The sequence below is a fragment of the Rhamphochromis sp. 'chilingali' genome (genome assembly GCF_963969265.1).
Source record: "Rhamphochromis sp. 'chilingali' genome assembly, chromosome: 1".
In the NCBI taxonomy this organism is placed as follows: domain Eukaryota; kingdom Metazoa; phylum Chordata; class Actinopteri; order Cichliformes; family Cichlidae; genus Rhamphochromis; species Rhamphochromis sp. 'chilingali'.
This window is the reverse complement of record NC_137929.1, coordinates 51,565,442-51,587,493: the sequence shown is the minus strand read 5'-3', so window position 1 is coordinate 51,587,493 and position 22,052 is coordinate 51,565,442. Positions and strand designations below refer to the sequence as shown.

The following is a 22,052-nucleotide window of genomic DNA, read 5'->3' as shown; positions in this document are numbered from 1 at the left end:
AGTATTCCTTCCACCGCCCGACAATTTTCTCAGTCGACGTCAGCAGCGCTCCGCCAGCACTATACACAGTGCAGGTAGAGCACCGCTTTCCCCTCCTGAGACGTCTGACGGTTTGCCAGAATCTCTTCAAGGTTCAAGGTTCTTTATTTGTCACATGCATAGTTATACAAGTATAACACACAGTGAAATGTAGCCTGACACGCTCCTCGACATGTGCAAAAATTGGGGGGGTGTAGAGGAAGAACATTATATATATATATATATATATATATATATATATATATATATATATATATATATACAGACATATAGTATATACTGCCACTCGGCGCATAAGCGCAGATGACAGTCAGGACCCGTTCCCCGACCCTAAGGCGCAGGGAACAAACCCTCTCGTCCACCGGGAAAAACCCCAACGTACTGGCAGCAAGCCGAGGGGATATTAGGATACCCACCCCAGCCCGCCGCCTCTCACCAGGGGCAACTCCAGACTGAGACAGAGTCCAGCCCCTCTCCAGGAGACTGGTTCCAGAGCCCAAGCCATGTGTAGAGGTGAGCCCGACTATATCTAGCCGGTACCTCTCAACCTCACGCACTAACTCAGGCTCCTTCCCCACCAGAGAGGTGACATTCCATGTCCCTATTGCCAGTCTTGGCAGCCGGGGGTCAGTCCGCCAGGGCCTCCGCTCCTGGCCGCCACCCGACACACAATGCACCCGACCCCTATGGCGCCTCCTGCGGGTGGTGGGCCTGCGGAAGGATGGGCCCATGTCTCCTCTTCGGGCTGTGCCCGGCCGGGCCCCATGGACTAAGGCCCGGCCACCAGACGCTCGCCCTCGGGCACCCTCCCCGGGCCTGGCTCCAGGGTGGGGCCCCGGTAACCCTATCCCGGGCAGGGTAAACTGTTCCCTCGGTGTCCTTTTCATAAGACCCTTATGAAAAGGACATATAATTGTAACTCTAACGGTGTGTTCACACCGAACGCGATGGACGCGAATAAAACGCCCCAAACGCCCCTAATTTGACGCGTGTACATTCGCGTCTCAACGCGTGTCCAAGAAAAATCCATCGCGCGTCAAAATATGATATTTTGACGCGCGTGAACCGGAAATGTGGGAGGAATGTGGGAGGGAGTTGTGCCAGACCTGGTTTTGCAAGATGGCAGCTATCGAGCTAGCGCTTGAAGAGAGAGTCTCCCTTCTCTATGTACTGTGGAGAGCAGAGCAGCAGCGTAAAAGACGTTCTCGCCATACCTGGGTCCATCAGGTCCTCCAGAGGCATGAGCAGTTTGGTGAGTTTCACCACTTGCTCCAGGAGCTGCGCCTGGATGACGGCCGATTCCAGCGCTATCACCGTCGGCCAGTTTGAGGACCTGCTTTCCCTCGTCGGTCCCAGCATTGCCCGCCTAGACACCAACTACAGACGCTCAATCCCACCTGCAGAGCGCCTGTCCGTCTGCCTGAGGTTAGTAAAACTATTTAATACGGTAGTCCTTTATTGATATCTGTGCTAATATGCTAATCCATCCAGTTATACACTGCTAACATGGATGTGCTATGCTAACAGTGAATGCTGTCGGTGTTTACTGAAAGCAAACTGTGGTACAGAGACGACTCTTTATAATATTTCTAGTGATACTCAGAAGCTCTCATCAAGTCCCGATTTAATTCGATTTATGCTGTTATCAGTGTTTGAATGATAGCATGGCTGTGGTGTCACATCAATGTATGCGCTCGGTGTTTGCTGATATCAAACTGTAGCATTAGCACCACTGAGTTAACCTTTGTAGTGATACTCACTCCTTTTTATTTAGACCTGGTTTAATTCTGGGATAGTTGAATATTTGTATATAATCCCTGCAGCTGTCAGACTCTATAGCAGGGGTCACAGCCTTTATTAAAACAGAGTTAGATAAAACTGTGAACAGTTTGGTTCATCTCTAGTTACATGGTTCTATCTTGATAAGCTGTCTTATCACAGATTAATTTTTCAAAAATATTAATGATTTAAGCAAGGAAAGGGCTACATGTCAACACACAACTCTTTATTTCTATTAATGTTTTACTTCATTCCTACCTGATTGACATGTTTAGGAATTATGAGTGATTGGCTCACTGTAGTTGTGAAAGTTGCTACCAATCAAATTATGATATGTTAAAGTTAAAACAAAACACAACTGTTTTAGATATTATCTAATATACATTTTGTAATTATCCTTATAATTACAAAAGGTTTTATGTAAGATTCATGTTTTGTGATTTATATCTGACATCACAAAAGTATTTTGGAATTTGAATAATGTATTTTGTAACTGCAGCACACATAATACTAATTTTGAACAATTTTGTCCAGGTTCCTTGTCACCGGGGACTCCTTCAGGACCATCGCGTTCAGTTTCAGAGTCGGTGTGTCCACGGTGAGCCAGATCACCCCCCAGGCAGCGACGTCCATCTGGGACTGTCTAGTGGACGACTTCATGGCTGTGCCTTCACCTGGAGACTGGCGGTCCATCACAGAGGGATTCCAGGAGCGCTGGAACTTTCCTCTGTGCTGTGAAGCTCTGGATGGGAAGCACATCCAGACAAAGGCACCCCATATATCATATAGGAGACACACACATTGATATACACTAAATATTCATTTCATTTCTTTTTTGTGGTGCCCAAATTGATGCACCTGCTTGATTTTGTTTAAACAATTATTGCACACTTTCTGTAAATCCAGTAAACTTCTTTTCACTTCTCAAGTATCACTGTGTGTGTCTCCTGTATGATATTTAACTGACATTTTTTATTGTAACAACCAACGATTTATACAGGAAAATAATGTCTATTAACAAGGTTGCCCAAACTTCTGCATCCCACTGTATCAGTATATTTTGTCATTAGTATAATATGAAATAAAGTCTACATGTGTCAAGTCGTGTGCCAACATTTGCTGTGTAGTAGAACTGAGACATTAGTCATTATAAACATTTATTTAAAATAATATTAAAAGTCTCAAACAGAAAAACATTAAACATAAATATATAAAATATAAGAATTTACAGAGAGACAGGAATAAAAAGGACCAGCTGCTCTCCAGAGCAGGAACAAGGCTGAGGAGGAAATGCTCCATTGGAGACTGGTGTGGCCTCTTCAGGGACTCCAGGATGGCCAGCTCCACCGCCGATGGACCGTCCTGGGACCCGTCCCTCATCTGCCTCGGAGCCGTCCTCCTCTGTGGGCCTGTAAAACAGCACAAAACACAAAGAAATGAGAAGGCTGCTACTAGATTTTAATTTCAACATTGAAAAAAAAAAAAACAATAACAGGATATAATCAGATTGGTTGTAGATATTTAGTAAAGGTGATCACAAGGGAATCCCACCGACTAAAAAGGTATCAGTGCTTGCTGTACATATCTGTGGGTGCAGCAGCAGGAGCTCAGGGACTGGGGATGCTCTGCTGCAGAATCAGTTGGTTCTATCAATACAGTATTAAATGTTAACAGGTTGGATATAATAATCGTAGAGTAGACAGTGGTCCCTCATTTATTGCAGGGGTTCTCAGAATAACTAGCCCCTGGTCACAGTTCTCACAATTGATTCTCAAAGTGCAAACCTTTGTAGATTGCAAAACGTAAAAGTATTATTATGCCGCGGTTTGTCTTCATCTGCCCGCCACTTTCGTGCGCCTTTTTCCCTCACGGTGCAGGTGTCTATTTCCGAATGAGGCTCATAGTTATGGGTGTTTTTGTGCTGTTTTTTCTATTGGACGCGATGGTTATCAAAACCAAACGTGATAAATTTGGCAAGCGCAGGAGATTTGTCAATCAGGCTGCAGAATGCAATGCTGTACTGTGCAATAAAAAATCAGCGAAAAAGCAAAGCAGTGACGGATGAACAGCGGGACCACTGTGTGCTGTTTATTAATAAACAATAAAATATATTCCTAAATGATAACATGCATAAAAGCAGAACGGTATTTGTACGTCAGTGGGAAAATAGCGGTGGCTTGCTAGCTTTTGTGCGGCTTCCCCGGGTCAGTGAAAACTTTCAAAAGAGAAATGAATGAACTTACCAGGTTGCCCGATCTCTTCACATATCTTCCTCCAAGCTCGGTCCTTTTTATTCCTGTCTCGGTACTGAAAGCAGCTGGTGTTGTACAGCTCCGAGTTGTTTGCTACCGCATTGATTAGCCTTCCCCTCCATTGAAGTATGAAAGGCTTTGGCTGGATCTGCCCCTTTGACCTAGGTAACAGCCACGTCACCAGGCTCCTGATTGGTTGTCGCGGCGCGATTTGACGCTGGAGTTCAGATTTTTCCAACTTGAGCGGTAGACGCGAAACGCGCGTATGCACAAAGTGCAACACAAAAACTCACGCGCGTGGTTTTATTCGCGCGTCAAACGCGCCAGACGCGCTACACTGACGCGCGTTTCACGCGTTTTGGCGTTTTCGCGACGCAAATCTGCTTCCGAATTTTCGCGGGACCCGCAATCGCGCGTCATCGCGCCTTTCCATTGACTTTACATGTAAACCTGACGCTCTATTCGCGTCCATCGCGTTCGGTGTGAACACACCGTAAGGCCTTTTTAATGTTTTATTTAAGGAACGTTTCAACAATCTTCAATAAATTAATTTGCAGATTTAGCATTACGACCAGGTGAAGTGAAGTACAGGCAGGGAGTGAACCCTTAATTTATTTGCAAAGTAAACCACAGCATGCTTTATAAATAAAGCAAATAAAAAGAAAAAATACAGCAGTAGCCAAATGAGGTATCTATTGGCTAGGAAAAGTTCTTCAATGAACCACTGAAAGAAATGGTTCTTCAAAGAACCATTGTTTGAAAGGTTCTTTGTGGCACCAAAAAAGGTTCTTCTATGGCATCAGTCTAAAGAACCACTTTTGGTTCCAGTTGGCACCTTTATTTTTCTGAGTGTAATGTGAGAGTGTTTACAAAGTCACTGTATCAGCCACGGACTCACTTCCTCATGTGCTACTGTACCAACTCCCATTAAAAAAACACTGTTGGCACCATCAGTCACACATGAAACTGTTGTTTCTTTAGAGATGGGTGGATGCTCAGTCAACACCCTCATCAAATACCACTAAAATTCAACAGGGTCTTTTTTTTTACAGTTTTCTTATGCTTATTTTTGTTTGTAGCATTTTCAAGTTTTTATTTGATTTGTCTCTTTTTTTGTTTTGTCTGCAATAATGAATGAAGTGATGCTTCCATAAATAATGGAGAGCAGAAAAAAGTTTCACTAGGTAGCTACAGCTTCTGTCCTTTTGTGATAGCTTTCACTCTCTCAAAACAAGTGTAATGTTTGTGAAATGCTGACTGTTCCTTATTGAAATATCAGATTTTTTTTTCTGTTACTAGGTCATACTTTGTATTTATTGAGGGTGTAAAATAATATTGGATATATATGGACTACGTGATGTTAGGAAATAATGGATGTCACGTAGTTTGAAGAAAACCAACAATTTTTGGGAAAAGCCTAAAAATCATTGTCAAAAAATGATGCAACAGGAAAGTTCATTTTGGAAAGGTTAACATAAAATAATGTTGATAACCAAACAGTTGCTGTTCCCCATTGACATAGTGTCAATGGAAAATTGTACTTACTAATCAGTATAATCTTTTAACGATATAAGTTTGCATATGGTAGAATACTGCATGTAATCATTTTTGTTTAGAAGTATATAGTTGGTGGCATATTGAAAGAATGTCTCATCCTAGAAGGTCTGTAACATTCCAGGGTGTTCTGGCGTTCACCCCCACATCCTGGGAGGATGGGAAAGGTTGTACCTTGTCTTATTGTTTTACGGTAGGATTAACGTAGTTATATCTGTTCTAGTCTAAGTGCTTTTTGTTTAGATGAACTGCTGGACTGGAGTCCAGCAGGTTTAGGGGAGTTGTTTATGGGACACACACACACACACAAGCACCCACTGAAGTATAAATAAAGACCGGGGCAGTCTCTCATTTGCGAGTCTCAGTTCTGGAGGCTGCCCTTGCTAACTGGAAATTCTGTGTGTTTCTCTTCTGATTCTCTACTGAAGAAGTGTTTTAGAATATATCTCTTAACACATAGTAAGATAAGATAAGATAAGATAGAACTTTATTAATGCCTCGGGTGGGTTCCTCTGGGAAATTCGATTTCCAAAAAAGCACAGCACCGACAGAAGTTACAGAGTTATACACACACACATATATATAAATACAGAGACAATATAAATAAAATATACGAAGGGGATAAATAGAATAAATAGGAATAAAAATAAAAATACAAGTGAATTGCACATTTCAAGTATTGAGTCTATTGCACCGTTGACTATTTACAAAAGTATTGCACAAAAGGTATTGCACAGTGAGGTGAAGAGGCACTACAGCTTAGTTGTTCCCTCCTTTGTCCTCCTGTTTCCCCTCCCTCTCCCCTCCAGAGAGGAGTTAAACAGTCTGATGGCGTGTGGGACAAAGGAGTTTTTAAGTCTGTTAGTTCTTGTCTTTGGGAGAAGCAACCTGTCACTGAACAGACTCTTCTGGTTGTTAATGGCCGTGTGCAGAGGATGCCTGGCATTGTCCATAATGTCCATCAGTTTCTTTAATGTCCTTTTCTCTGCCACTGTCACCAGAGTGTCCAGCTTCATGCCGACCACAGAGCTAGCCCTCCTGATCAGTTTCTCCAGCCTGGATGAGTCCTTCTTTGCTGTGCTGCTCCCCCAGCACACCACAGCATAGAAAAGTACTCCAGCAACCACCGACTGGTAAAACATCCTCAGGAGCTTCCTGCAGATGTTAAAAGACCTCAGCCTCCTGAGGAAGTACAGTCGGCTTTGGGCTTTTTTATACAGGTACTCTGTGTTGCATGACCAGTCCAGTTTATTGTCCACCCACAGCCCGAGGTACTTGTACTTGTTGACCACCTCCACCTCCTCCCCCTGGACATAGTATAAAATAACAATACTATGGAAGTCAGTAGGGACAAGAAACTGGTTACCAACATTCTTGAAAATATCTTCTTTTGTGTTCAACAGAACAAAGAAACAGGTTTAGAACAACTTGAGGGTGATGATTACCAAAATAAAGTTTTATTCCTTTTATCTTATTATCCATTTTATCTTATCCCTTTGCATTTAATTACTTCAGTTATACCAAATAATAAATGACCATCTTATTGGTCTCTTTTTAAGGTTAGTGTTGGAATACAAACATTTTGGGTTAACTGTAATGAAAACACATTTAATGCATAAACCTAAATTCAATTTATTATGAATATAGGAATATAGATTTGTCGAAATAAGTACACAAGAGTTAATTGAATTTTCAAGTCAAGAAATGAAATCAAAAAGATCATGACATTTCTAAACGTATTATTTTTTAAAGAATATTCATGTATTAGTGCATTGAACAAGAAAAAAATAAAACAAGTAATCATTCTAATTATGATTTTTACAGTAATTCCTACTTTCTACTGCAATCATATATTCTTACAGAATTTATCATGAAAGAAAGCACTAAGCATTCATTTTGAGAGTTAATCTTGGACAGCCAGAGCACACTTAGATTTTGGCAAGACTGAATGGACATGTCAAATAGTGCACAGTTAGTGAATAAGGCCAATTTCAAATGTCTGCTGTAATCTACTAGACTAATGCTCTTACACTGAAGATTTATAATGTGATGTTTACCGGACCCATAATTCTCTCCTTCTTCTCTTTTCAAGGAAATCCCAGACACCCTTCCAGAAGACAGAACTCTGCTGATGACTAATGATGAAGAGTGCACTGCAGGTCCTGTTCAGATAGAGGTCCCAGTGGATTCAGGTCAAACTAAAGAGCAAAACCAACTACTATTTCTGGCACTCAAGCTCAAACACAGTTTGACCAATGACTGTCTTGAAGATATCATGAAAATCCTTAATGTTGTTGGTGGCAGTGATTCAGCATGCAGGACAAAATATTCATTTTACAAAGCTTTTGATGATACAAAAGACATCATGAAAATCTGTTATGTGTGTGAACAGGGTAGTAATATAATGTCAGCTGAGCTGGACCAAGTTCATTGTGTTCAATGCAACATCACCTATGACAAAGCAAGTAGGTTTACCAATAACTTTTTCATATACCTCTCCTTGGAAGATCAAATCAAAAGTGTCTTGAGAATGCCAGGAATTACAGATGAATTAATTGCTTCCATTGATGAGTGTGTGGACCTACAGGACAGTGGTTTCACATGGGAAAATGACAAAGGAGTTTCTGTCAATACAAAAGTAATCCCTCTAATTCTAATGAGTGATTCAGTTGCCAGACCTCTGGTCCAGAATTTTAAACAGTTTAATGGTGAACATGGATGCTCCTACTGCCTTCATGAAGGAAAGGAAGTTGAAAAAGGCAGAGGATCCACTCGTGTATATCCTTTTCAGAAGGACATTCAGTCCACTGTACCATCTGGGAACTCTTCTTGTTTAGCACTCGTAATAACACAAACACTAAATCCTGCTTCTCTGGTGCTGTTTTGTAGCAGTGTATACACCTGAGACTGTCACCTGTCTGTCTGTCCTGCACTCTCTCTCTGTTTCTTTCTCTCTGATTGTGGAATAAAAGTATGAACATGTATTTATAACTTGTGTTTGAATCCTGCAGCTTATCACACATTTGATTTCCATGTGTGACGACTGCAAGTGTCCAGAGTGAGGACAGACTGAGGGACCCACTGCTGCACATCATCTGTGAGGCTTTGCACCCCTGATGATCCACCAAGTCAAGTCAAGTCAAGTCAAGTTGGCTTTATTGTCACTTCAACCATATACAGCTTAACAGTACACAGTGAGGCGAAACAAAGTTCCTCCAGGAACCAAGGTGCTACATGCAACATAAATTTACAACATAAAAAAAAAAAAAAAAAAAAAAATTCCCCCATCCAAAAAAAGAAAAGAAAAACTAACTATCTAAGGAAGCCTTTTTTTTTTGTTATCAGACAGCAGACAACAAAGTGCATGTGCAATTGTGCAAACAAGAGCAGCAAAGTGACAGAACGATAGAAAAACACAACGTAACATAGTAATAAGGTTTTTTGATGATGAGTTGAGGTAGTGGAGGAACGGTAAACATTCCTTAGTGTGGCAGCAAAAATTAGGAAGTACAGAAGTGCAAAAGAGCATTTACAGGTTGGTGTGTATGATGGTTTGGTGGTGTAGGTCAGTGTGTTTGTGCTTGTGTTGATTAGTCAGTCCAGTCTCAATGTTTTGAGGTAGCTGAGTAAACCTGAGTGATTGTGTGTGTGTGTGTGTGTGTGTGTGTGTGTGTGTGTGTGTGTGTGTGTGTGTGTGTGCGTGTGTTTATCAGTCAGTCCCTTTTTGCTGAGGCAATTCGGCAATGCGTTCAAAAAGGGAGAAAAAGGCATCTGGCTCTCTTTCATCAAATTTCGGCACCAAGCGCAAATTACGCACGACATCAAAAGTTTCAACTCCTTGTGGAGAAGACTCTTTAGCCTCAACACCACCTGATAACTTGCCCGCCTTGATTAGGTCTAGCCGATACTGCCCTAGCTCCAACTTTTCCTTTTCTAAAGAATGCTTTACACGTTCTTTCTCAATGCTCAGCTTGTCTCTTTCCATTTGTAAGAGTAACAACTCCTTTTGCTGCTCAAAAGACAAAGCAACGGCAGTTGAGACCACAGACTGATCAACCTCAGCCACTAAGGTCTGCATTTTACGTGGCAACACGCCTTTCTTTACTAATCCAACAATCATGTTTTACAGTCCTGTGGTCTCAGCCTCAGATACTTATTATATCACACAAAGCTCATGTAGAAACAAATGTACAAAATATGTTCTCCTTCATTTCTGTCAAACAAAACTGTATGAAATGTTTCCAGCTGTTAGCATCATGGTTGCTAGGCAACCTAGGCAGCGTGACGGAGGCTAGACCGTCCCATTTCACAAGCCTACAAGCATCGCACTTCTGGCCTTAGCGGTCTTTGAGTACGCGGCCCTTGAGGACCGTTAAGCCTGCGTACTTTAAGGCTGCAGAACCTGAATTGCGATACAGCCTTTGTTCATTGTATTTAGTTTCACTTCCCCTACCCTGCCATTATGTTCATGTCAGTCAGCTGCTTCCCCATGTGTTCCCACTTCCCGTGATAACCTCCTGTTTATATTTAAGTTCTCTATTTCTGCGTTTCATTGTCAGGTCATCTGTTAACCTCACCGTAGTATGTCATAGTGTTTCATAGTGGTCACAATTGTCAGTTTATTCACAGTTTCTCATAGTTGTTTCATTGTGTTTCTTAGTTTTCATGTCTACATGTAAAAACTCTTAACATTAAAAACAGATGACTGCATAATTTTTAAGTACTTAACATACTTCAACACTTAGGAAAAGTGTGTAACAGTCACAATGGTGTGGTGTCTCTTTAATGTAACATAAGTCGAGGGTTTATGATGTCATTAGTGTGCGCCACTGCCCTCTCTGTTGCTGTGTCCGAATTCAGGGGAAGGATGCTCATAAGGACACTACCTACCTACGTCACAAGGTAGTGTCCGTAGACGGACGGGTAGTCAAGAAGTGAGCGGCTGTGGACAGCCCCATTTTTTTTCTCCATAGAAACTTTATTGAACAAACAATGAGTATCCAACATAACAGATGGGCTGTGGACAGCCTTCTATCCTTCAACCCCGCCCTTACTTCCGTGTTTTTCCGTCGCTAGTGCCACAGCGCAAATATTTTAAAATGGACCCAGAAATGTCACTCCGTTGTTTGGACAATTTTAATTCTCGAGGAGCTAGAAAACCTTATCGTCGCCGCCCGCATGTTTTGTACCTTAGGCTCATCAGAGACAATCATATCCAGGTAAAATAATTTCCTTTAATCTACACGCATTTAGGAATTACTTAGCTAATTACACAGATAATTGAATTATTGCCAGTGTTGTGCCAAAAAGTGTTCGCCTGCCAAAACTGATTTCCAATGTTTCCGTGTGTAATATGTGTAATATCTTTATGTATGTTGGTAAATAGACTTCGGTGAACATGGTTTACAAGGGGGTTTTATACATACAATAATTACCTGTTGTTCAAGTATCCTTATAACTCTGGTTATAATGTAGGTTCAATTGATATATTTGTTGCGCTGTCTGCTGTCCTCTTGACCAGATTACTCTTAAAAAATAAATTTGTAATGTCAACAAGATTGTTTGTGAACTGGATAAATAAAGGATATAGAAAAGTCACTGCCAAAAACTGATTGCAGCTTCTACCTTGTTACAGGAATGTTGCTGGTGGCTCAAGGTGACTTGATATCGTTAATGAGGGAAAGATTTGACATATGACAACATCGGTCATTCTTACACATGTACTGTATCATATAAAATATATAAACTAAATATCTTTGAAACGTATAGAATCTAATCTTTTGTTTGTTTTTTTACATAGCACTTTGTCAAACTGTTGTCTGCTACAGAGTTACAATTATTATACTAATAATATAGCATCCACTAAGAAACGGTCCAGGAACAGGTCACTCAGATTATTCCTGTATGAACAACTGTAAATACTGTTTTTTCATCTTTACATACTGTGTATTTGAAATATTCTTGTTTAAGAATCAGTGTGTGCACTTCCCAACACTGATTACTGATCACTGGACATACCTCACTATAAAATATGTCTAAGCTGCTCAGTATATATAAAAGTGTATGGCTCCGTGGCTTGCCTTGCTGTAGCACTGTTTTTGTTTTCGTCTTTTAATTGAGTTTAGTTTGCTTACCAAATTTGCCACATGGCTTAAACAAAAGAGCAATCAGTCCAGCTGCAGCTAAGAGAAACCCAGCTGTTCCTCCAATGGTGATGACAACCATTTGAAGATCAGATTTCATACAGCCAGCTAAAATGACATAACACTGTGCGGTTTTATAAATAACTTGGGATATTTTGAAAATGTAAAATACTCTAAAACATAAACCTCACATAGATGAAAAATGCAAATAAAACATGATTTTAGGTGTTAGGATGTACATATGTCACAGTGAAGTCCCTGCATACCTGGTATGAGGATTGTTGTTTCCCTTGTCTGGTTAATTGTTATTGTTATTTACTTTATTGCTATCAAATAAATATCCATGTAATATTGTTCAAAGTTAGCGTTATGTTCATACATGTTAAAAATGCCTGTAAATCAAATTGAGTTCAGTGACAATTACTGTTTGTTTGAATCAATTTATTAATAACATAAAACCTTTAAACTAATGCAACACATATTAACAGTGTAACAAATATATTCAAATAAATAAATTTCTCAATACGTAACTCATTTGGGAACTAATCTTTCTAGAAGTGAACACAGTGTGTCCATCCTCTCCCTGCTCTCCTCTCCTCAGCCTCTCTTTGCTGCCTCATGTCCTCTCTGATGAGGTCTAGCAGCTCATCATCCCGGTCTCTTTTCCTCGTTCTCCCTGTCGTTGGTGGCTGACTTGCTTCGTCATTGCTGTTGTTTTGGTCACCCACTGCTGCACTTGGCCCTGGAGTGTCCTCAGGGAGAGAGGACATTAGGACAGGAGGCTTAATGGAAGGCATCTGTCCTGTCACCTCATCCATGAGGGCAAACCAGGGCCAAGTAGCAGCAGTGGGCTTCCCACTGACCCCCTCTCCTGAGCCTGGATACTTGCAATCCTAAAGGCAGAGGAAATCACAAATGACAGTAGGCAAATAAAAACACCACAACAACTCTTAGTAATTGCACATTTATTAACTTGTGTTCTTAAGAAATTTCTTCTTGATAACACACATACGTACTTTGTATTCTTTAAAGTTATCTCATGTCTTCTGGCCTGCAAGGGGGTGACTTTCCCCTGCAGGCCCATCTTCTCCAGAATTGTCCTTGTTCCGCTCTTAATTTATTCCAATATAGGCGCTCTTTGCAATGAGCTAATTTTATTTTGAAATTTGTTTTATTTTGAAAACCAGTTTCAGGAAGTGACAGGATGTCAGCCATGTTTGTTTAGTTCCTAGCGGATAACATGTGGGGAAATTTGATCCAGCGACATCTGCCTTTTGTTTGTGCCATCGACACCACCGTCTGTAAGTTTTCATTTGTATTGAATTGTAGGATTGTATTTTATGTATATTTTGTGGAAATATTTGCTGTAGAGGAATACTTTAGTAGTTGTGTGCTAACGCTAATGGATGTGTATTGGAATCTAATTTTGTTGTGCTAATGATGCTAGGTTAATTTTAGCTTTGTTATTTGTATTTCAGTTTTACTCTATGAGGAAATACTCACTAATTAAAAGGAGTTGGACGCTACATCCTGACTTCGTGCGTTTTTTCAAGTGGAGTTAGGCTACTGCTGAATTGTGTAGCGTACACACACAAGGAGAGCAGGATAGTCCTGATCATACACAACAAATAAGAGAAGAAAGGAAACCATGACAACTATGTTAATCCCTAAACCCAAAAGTTTTCACAGCAGAACACCAGAGGAACACCGCCTGGACATCACAGGTTCTGTACAGCAGCGGTTCGTGAGTCGTTTGGCCACGAAAGTTGAGGCTCCGCTGTGAAATTTATGGTTTTCGGGGTTTTTATCGTTAGCTCGGTTTCCCTGGGTCTTTCCCGTGTTGTAGTTGTGTGTCTTATTTTGAAAGAAATATTTACATTACCATAGTGACCAGAGAGCATTAGTCTGTGTCTGACATAAACCGGTCTGTGGCGCAAAAAGGTTGGGGACCGCTGCTGTACAGCATGAAAGTTAATAGGACCGTACTCATATGAATATGATGTGTAAATTGATTGATTCTTGTACCTCCACGCCGCCCAATTCTTCACCCCAGTGAAGAGGTGATCGTTTTCTCCTTGTTTTAATAAATTAAGCCGTTTGGTCTTTGTTCCCCACAACATATCACCAATTCGAAAAAAATCTAAATTATCTGTATGTAAGCGGCAATACATGAAAAACCATGGGACAACCTGGTTTACGGTTATTTTAATAAAAGAAACATGTTTATGCAGATGCCCAAAGCTTAACAACATGACTGCTATAACAATTAAATTTTTGTAGAACCAGATTTTCATATACTTACATTTGAAAGTGTTTTCTTCTCCTGCTTCGACCACCATCGTTATCCGAAACAAATCTCCTCTATGACCCGCAATGAAGCCTGGGATACAGTAGGACACGAAGGATACATCAGACCAATCCTTAAAATTTGGGGCAAAGTAGGACGCATTTGTCGCCACATTTTGAGTGCTCTTTGAATTCGGACAGCCCTTGTCACGTCGCTGGGACGTCATTTCATCCAAATACGGCATTTTAAGCATCCTTCCCCTGAATTCGGACACAGCCTGTGACTTATGGGAGCAACATGCTTGCACACAAATACATGGAGAGAGACGGCTTTATATTTTTTTACTCCTCCAGAAACCCTTTGCAACGTTACAGGTTGTATGAACACTGTCATGTTTGATAAGCAGCAGCCGTTCAACCAGGCCTTGTATGTTTTGTTTTTTTCCCCCCTGTCCCGTTTGGCTCTTTTGCCATCAGAATTATTGTCTAAAGGCGAAGAAAGATGCCCAACGGATTTACTTTACCAAATGGACCATCCCAGCCTTGCCGTAATGGCCTATTTGATTCACCTTTTATTGTTTATTTTATTTTATTTTCACTTGTTAAATACGGGATGGACTTGACTGGGGAAAAGAAAGGGACCCCACCCCCAAAGTGGCCCAAGTGAGCCCCAGGCTCCAGGCCCCGACAAGCAGCCACCAAGGAGTGAGCCGGTGGCTACCTGGACGCCCATCCCTGGACATAGAGAACCACCAGCGCACCGATGTCTGAGGGCGTCTGCCACTGGCAGGGGAAGTGGGGGGGGGGGGCAACAAAAGATGCAAAACCAAAAAATTTTCTAGATGTAGTAATCTCTAAATAATTTGTCAAACAGGGCAACCTCAGCCTCATTTCAAATAATAAGTTTAAAAGACATTATCCAGCATTTTTAAGTAGAAATAACTTTATCTTTCTTCATCACAAGCTAGCTGTTGTTGTCTGTAAAAAGGCCTTTAATCAAAGTTCTAGAATAAACCAGTAAAGTGTAATTATCAAAAATAACCCAGTGATTTTTAGAGTGTTTGAATTCACTTTTTGCTTACCATGTTTTATTTCATAGTAGAGGAGAAATCAGTGATATCTGATCAGGTCACAGTCTAGTTGAAAATGGCAGTTTCAGAAGAATAATGTGGCTTCTTCTGAAGCGTATCTTCTACACAAACAATTGGGTAAAATTTTGGCCCAATATTTGATCAAAGCTAGCGAACCTATGACCCAATAGAATTATTCAAGCCAGGGAGTTAATTAAAGAACCCAGCACATCGCCAACCCAACTCTTGAGTCACGACTTTTAAACCAACATTTAAACTTACAAACCTACGGCTTTTAACCATAAGTTGTTATAAAAGTAACCTAGCATGGTTTTATTATGTATTTGCAGAGATTTTGTGAAAAAAAGTTCAGTTTGTGTTTAGAGGTTTGTGAAAAGGGTGCAAAGTTGTATCTTAACAGTTATGACAATGTACAAAAGCTTTAGCAAAATATTTGGTTATTTCTGAAATTTAGCACTATTAGGTGAAACTAAAATTTTGGGAAGAGTGAAACAAAGGAGGGGAGACTTATTTAAAGTGAGACCTCATCATGTGTGTGTTGTGTGTGTGTGTGTGTCTAATTGTATGCTCGTGTGTGCTCATGCCATCAAAAGCAGAAATTAGATGGAGGACACAGAAGCAAACAGCATCAGATTAAGAAGATTAAAGTAATTTCAAGAGAAATTGGTGTAGTTTCAAGCAGATTTATACGTGGGTTAATCTATCAGTGAGTTAATCTAATCAGTGAGTGTTTAAAAACTGAACTGAAAGCTTACATAATGTTACACGAAAACACAGATACTCACAGACCAGTTTGATTCAATGCTTAATAGTTTAATGATGCAGAAGAGAAAAAAAGTTTTGTTTTTAAGTTTTTGCTAAAAGTATTCTTTCCATTACACATTTCAATTGCTCCTTTTAAAAGACACAATCACACTATTTTGTGTCACTTGTCGCTTCATTCCTTATGCATCGTTACAGCAAAAGAAAAAGGTAAAGATGTGAAAACAGATATTTTGAGTGATATATATGAGAAGATTTCTTTCTTTTTCAGATGACGTGTCTTCATGTCAGCCCAGGAATCATCACTTACTCTTAATGCAGACAGAAGGGAATCGGGACTGGCAAGACTGATCATTCATACACAGGTCTCCTGTAAGCACCAAAAATCAACTTTGACCGACATTTTTGTTGCATGAACACAAAAATATAGAATATATGAGAAAAATGTTTTGGTTTTTTTTTGGTTTTATGTATAATGACAATAGCACTTGTATATATTATGTACAATATTATACCTGAAAAATTCATTTCCATGCATTGCTCGCTGCCCGCGTTGTTAGGCTCCCCCCGACACCAGTTTGTGTATTGGAAACGTGTTCCATCGATCCAAAACCAATAACCCTCCTACAGAACAGAAAAAAGTTAAAAATAAGAAATTGTTTTTTAACGAAACTACACTTTAACATTATACATCGACTACCAAGTTTGGACACACCTTCTCATTTATTGGTTTGTCTTTACTTTCACTACTACCGACATTATAGATGGAAACTGAAGATATCAAATATATGAAACAAGATATATGGAATTATATGGCAATGAAAAAAAGATAACAGTGAAAAATAAGTAAAATATCCAATGGATAGATTTATGTTTTAACTGGCAGACTGGCATACCTGTTGACCATCAGAACCACCAATCCATGTTCGTCCATCAGCTCTACTCCCATCAGATATCACCCTCTGAATCAGCTGGTATTCCCCAAGGCTCTGTACAGATGCAAGGTTTGCACTCATGGTCTGACAGTTTCTCTACAGTAAACAAAAAGACAGAAGAGTTACAGAAGATTTATAAAACAACCTTCATGATTACACCACCACAAACATACAAATAATAATAAAACATACCAAGAAATATTTACATTGAGTGACAAAATTATTGATTTTAATTATCTGACCTTTTATTAATAGCTTACAATTCAACAAGTAATAAAAAGTAACGTTTTTTAAAAATTATTATATTGAAAGGACTAATGATTAATACATTTAAAATCATTTATCATTCAGAATTATTTCATGCAGTTAATGTTGGTGGCTTAAACCATTTACTGCAATAATTAGCATTATTTTTATAAATTAAAAAAATCATATTTGCTATTATAAGCTTGGATGCATATTTCACAGTACATATAAGAACTGGTTTTAATCGAAGCAAAAATTGACAGGTGATTTATCCATGGCATAAATTGTAGGAACGTGAAACTGGAGACTTTAGTTTGTTTGCTTCTTTGTTTGTATTTCTTGTTTACTAATATATTGTTACTGTTTACTTGTTAAAAAGTAAAGCCATATATGACATACATACATATTAGAACAAATGATAGCATTATTAAAATTCAATAAATGATAACATTAACAATGATCAATACATACTATTATAATTTTAAACAAATTTTAACAGTACATTGGCTTTGATAACATTTTAATAATTGTCAATATAAAAATGTTTAATATAATATTAAAAAAATATTATTATAAGGTCTTATCCAAATATTAAAGAATCAAAGAAACACAGTCACAGTAACCGGTGAGTCCTGATGTTATTACCTGAGCATCACCCCAGGGTAAGGGTGTAGAAACATAGAAGTAACATTTGTTGTTGGACTCAGTCCAACCAGTGGGACATGATGAGGACTTCTTGAGAACATAGCACTCATCTAAAGACAAAGCAAACATATTGTGTGACAAAATGCTGACTCAATTCCCCCTTTGCTGGAATAATTATAATCATGGTCATTAACTTGTGTTTTATTGACAATAGTTTTACTTTTCAACAAATTTCAACTGGAAAATGTGTCATTTTCTTCCTTTAGATTTCTATTTTTAAAAACATGTATTTAAAAATAGATCTTATTATTTGGACAGCTGTATATAGCCCATTGACATGCACAACATTCAGTATGATACTAGTTACATACTTTTATACTTACCCTGAGCAGCGGTCAGAGCCATCATTGCACAGAGAAGTGCAGATGCAGTCAGCAGCTTCATGATGATATTTAGTGTCTCTGTAAGAAACACATTAACAAAAGTGATTAGCAGTTTGATAAAGAAAGGATAGAAGATCCTCAGCATATTTGTAATATACCTGTCTGTAGAATGTCTTCTCCTCTTTCAAGTGTCAGCCTGTAGCTTCACCCCTCAAGTAGAGATGAGCACTTATATACACTTTCTTATATTTACATTTCAATACCAGGAAGAGATGCACTAAAAATACTTAAGTATGTTTTGATTCCATGCTTCACTACCCCTGTCTTTACCAACCTTACGCAATTCTCTCCACCCAGCTCGAATTTCATGGATGTTTAATTTCATTTATTGACTGCTGGTCAACAAAGATGTCACGCTCCTGGGCCTTTGGCCCAGTGTAAATGTGTTTGGACTTTTGATTCTGGGTTGTTTAATGGTCTATGGTTAAGGTTCTGTTCCTCGTTTTGGTGTACAGTTGTGATCCCTCTGTTTATATTTGTTTTCTTAGGTCTTCTTAGTTTTGTTTTCTAGTCTGTAGGTTTCTGTTATCATGGAGCACGGAACAGGGGAGTTTCCATGCCCCATGTTTAGTCAGCCTTATCCTTTCCATTTAGTCTTGTCTCTGCATTCGGTGTTCTCTTTCTTTCTCCCCGTCAGTCTTGTTCCCATGTATGTTTCTCCAGTGGTCTCAGTGTCACACCCAAGTGCTTCATGATGATTTCGGAGTATTTCTATAAAAAACAAAATACCTAAAATGGGTAACAGATCAATAAAGAACTTTGGACAGCCATAAAATAGACAGTTTAAAAAAAAGGAAACAAACACTTTGAAAGCAAATCAGATTTGATATGATTTGATTTGACAAAGTTTCATTGCAGCAACTCAAAGAAAAGCATCATTTACACATAGCATAACATGGCTTGGTCATTGTGATGCACCAAGCAAGTTACAGCTTGGATTGAATGATTTTAACATCAACTGCAAAAACTGAAAACGTGTTTGTATTTGTAAATATTTGTAAGTCCATACAAGAAGCTGATTGTGAGAAAATGTATCATTTATCCTACTACAGTTTACACCTTAAAGAGAAAGCTCATGAATGTGCCAGCCCTGCAGACCATCTTCACCTTTATGGGAAAATAGTTAGTTGTAGATGGCAAGTTGTCATGAGAGAAGTATCATTATAATATTTGCTGTAATGTGAGAGTGTTTACAAAGTCACTGTATCAGCCTCACTTCCTCATATGCTACTGTACCAACTCCCATTAAAAAAACACTGTTGGCACCATCAGTCACACATGAAACTGTTGTTTCTTTAGAGATGGGTGGATGCTCAGTCAACACCCTCATCAAATACCACTAAAATTCAACAGGTTTTTTTTTTTTTTACAGTTTTCTTATGCTTATTTTTGTTTGTAGCATTTTGAAGTTTTTATTTGATTTGTCTCTTTTTTGTTTTGTCTGCAATAATGAATGAAGTGATGCTTCCATAAATAATGGAGAGCAGAAAAAAGTTTCACTAGGTAGCTACAGCTTCTGTCCTTTTGTGATAGCTTTCACTCTCTCAAAACAAGTGTAATGTTTGTGAAATGCTGACTGTTCCTTATTGAAATATCAGATTTTTTTTTCTGTTACTAGGTCATACTTTGTATTTATTGAGGGTGTAAAATAATATTGGATATATATGGACTACGTAATGTTAGGAAATAATGGATGTCACGTAGTTTGAAGAAAACCAACGATTTTTGGGAAAAGACTAAAAATCATTGTCAAAAAATGATGCAACAGAAAAGTCAATTTTGGAAAGGTTAACATAAAATAATGTTGATAACCAAACAGTTGCTGGTCCCCATTGACATAGTATGGACATAGTATAAAATAACAATACTATGGAAGTCAGTAGGGACAAGAAACTGGTTACCAACATTCTTGAAAATATCTTCTTTTGTGTTCAACAGAACAAAGAAACAGGTTCAGAACAACTTGAGGGTGATGATTACCAAAATAAAGTTTTATTCCTTTTATCTTATTATCCATTTTATCTTATCCCTTAGCATTTAATTACTTCAGTTATACCAAATAATAAATGACCATCTTATTGGTCTCTTTTTAAGGTTAGTGTTGGAATACAAACATTTTGGGCTAACTGTAATAAAAACACATTTAATGCATAAACCTAAATTGAATTTATTATGAATATAGGACTATAGATTTGTCGAAATAAGTACACAAGAGTTAGTTGAATTTTCAAGTCAAGAAATGAAATCAAAAAGATCATGACATTTCTAAACATATTAATTTTTTAATGAATATTCATGTATTAGTGCATTGAACAAGAAAAAAATAAAACAAGTAATCATTGTTCTAATTATGATTTTTACGGTAATTCCTACTTTCTACTGCAATCATATATTCTTACAGAATTTATCATGAAAGAAAGCACTAAGCATTCATTTAGAGAGTTAATCTTGGTCAGCCAAAGCACACTTAGATTTTGGCAAGACTGAATGGACATGTCAAATAGTGCACAGTTAGTGAATAAGGCCAATTTCAAATGTCTGCTGTAATCCACTAGGCTAATGCTCTTACACTGAAGATTTATAATGTGATGTTTACAGGACCCATAATTCTCTCCTTCTTCTCTTTTCAAGGAAATCCCAGACATCCTTCCAGAAGACAGAACTCTGCTGATGACTAATGAAGAAGAGTGCACTGCAGGTCCTGTTCAGATAGAGGTCCCAGTGGATTCAGGTCAAACTAAAGAGCAAAACCAACTACTATTTCTGGCACTCAAGCTCAAAAACAGTTTGACCAATGACTGTCTTGAAGATATCATGAGTTTGTACGTGTTTTGTCTCTAGGGGCCACCGCATATATTTATATATAAACATATATAAATAAAACCACTTTTTTTTTTTTTACGTTAGTAATTCCTTTTGTGCATAATTTTATAGTATTGTTAATAATAAATTAATTAAAGCAACAAAACAACCTGAAGAGCCGGTTCGGAGCCAAAAGAACCGGCTCTTTTTAGTGAGCCGAACCGAAAGTACCGGATCTCTAAAAAGAGTTGGAAATCCCATCACTACCAAGAAGTGTAGTTAACTGGGGGCCATTGTGGGCTCGTTCCGCCTTTGTGTTTGAGTCTTACAATGCTAAACTACTAGACATGATCAAAAGCACTCAAGGGGTTGCGCTACAGATTGTAAAATGTTCTGGCTACAGAAGGCCTTACCATTTTATGGCCAGACTTTACTGAAAGATGCCTCAAATGAATGCAAGGAGATATTTGAATCTCTAACAAGACCTAAACAGTTAAAACATGTAACTCACACACATGGTATCACTGCACTTAATCATCCTAAAGTGCGATTAATTAGGAGGGATGACTATATGGCACTGAGTCATTATGGGGTACAAAGGAGCAGAGTAAAGTACTTTCAACGAATCATTACAGATGGCGAGGTGTTTCACTCCGAAGATTACAGTCGTGTACTCAAACGTCATTCATTCACTGTTATGTTGAATGATGATGATCAAAATTTCTTTAACTTTAAACGATTTGTAATATATCAAAATGAAAGTGGAGAGACGTGTTATGCTATTGGAAGATTCTATGAATGAGCAAAGCATAGTCTCTGTGCCTCAAATCCAAGTTATTTTGAACCAGTATCAAAACGTCTTGGACATCTTACAGGCAGGCACGTGCAGAGGGGGGGGGGCTAGAGGGGCTTGAGCACCCGCCCCTTTCCTGATGGGTGCCCAAAGTGCCCTTTTGTTGAGGCAACTTTTTAAAAAAAATTATTATTATTTTTTTTTAATGTGTGTGTGCGTGCGAGTCCTGTCTGTGCCCCTCAACAATAACATTTAACTATTAATCACAGTTTTGCTAAATAA

The 22,052-nt window shown here is 38.8% G+C and overlaps 2 protein-coding genes and 2 long non-coding RNA genes across 4 annotated transcripts in view; 2 read left to right on the top strand and 2 right to left on the bottom strand.

The window, feature by feature from the left end:
• Positions 1 to 21,103, top strand: part of LOC308411273 — a 41,833-nt gene extending 20,730 nt beyond the window's left edge. The window contains exons 2-4 of the long non-coding RNA XR_013974357.1: positions 6,626 to 13,068; positions 16,178 to 16,278; positions 20,807 to 21,103. This is a non-coding gene — a long non-coding RNA (uncharacterized lncRNA). The remainder of the gene's footprint in view (positions 1 to 6,625; positions 13,069 to 16,177; positions 16,279 to 20,806) is intronic.
• Positions 1,091 to 2,709, top strand: LOC308411265 (uncharacterized protein). The gene is made up of 2 exons (XM_080905135.1): positions 1,091 to 1,464; positions 2,353 to 2,709. The coding sequence occupies exons 1-2, from the start codon at positions 1,205 to 1,207 to the stop codon at positions 2,621 to 2,623; spliced, it is 531 nt and encodes a 176-aa protein (XP_080761261.1). The 5' UTR covers positions 1,091 to 1,204; the 3' UTR covers positions 2,624 to 2,709.
• On the bottom strand, positions 2,963 to 6,619 carry LOC308411278. Its single transcript, XR_013974358.1, has 2 exons — positions 4,062 to 6,619; positions 2,963 to 3,227 (listed from the first exon to the last, which is right to left on the bottom strand). It is a non-coding gene; the product is annotated as an uncharacterized lncRNA (long non-coding RNA).
• LOC308400223 (ladderlectin-like) lies at positions 16,297 to 18,137 on the bottom strand (the record flags this gene model as incomplete). Its single annotated transcript, XM_080887785.1, has 4 exons — positions 16,297 to 16,530; positions 16,803 to 16,937; positions 17,733 to 17,842; positions 18,116 to 18,137. Coding segments are annotated over 4 exons (501 nt in total), but the record flags the coding sequence as incomplete, so codon positions are not given.
• Positions 21,104 to 22,052: the final 949 nt, after the last annotated feature.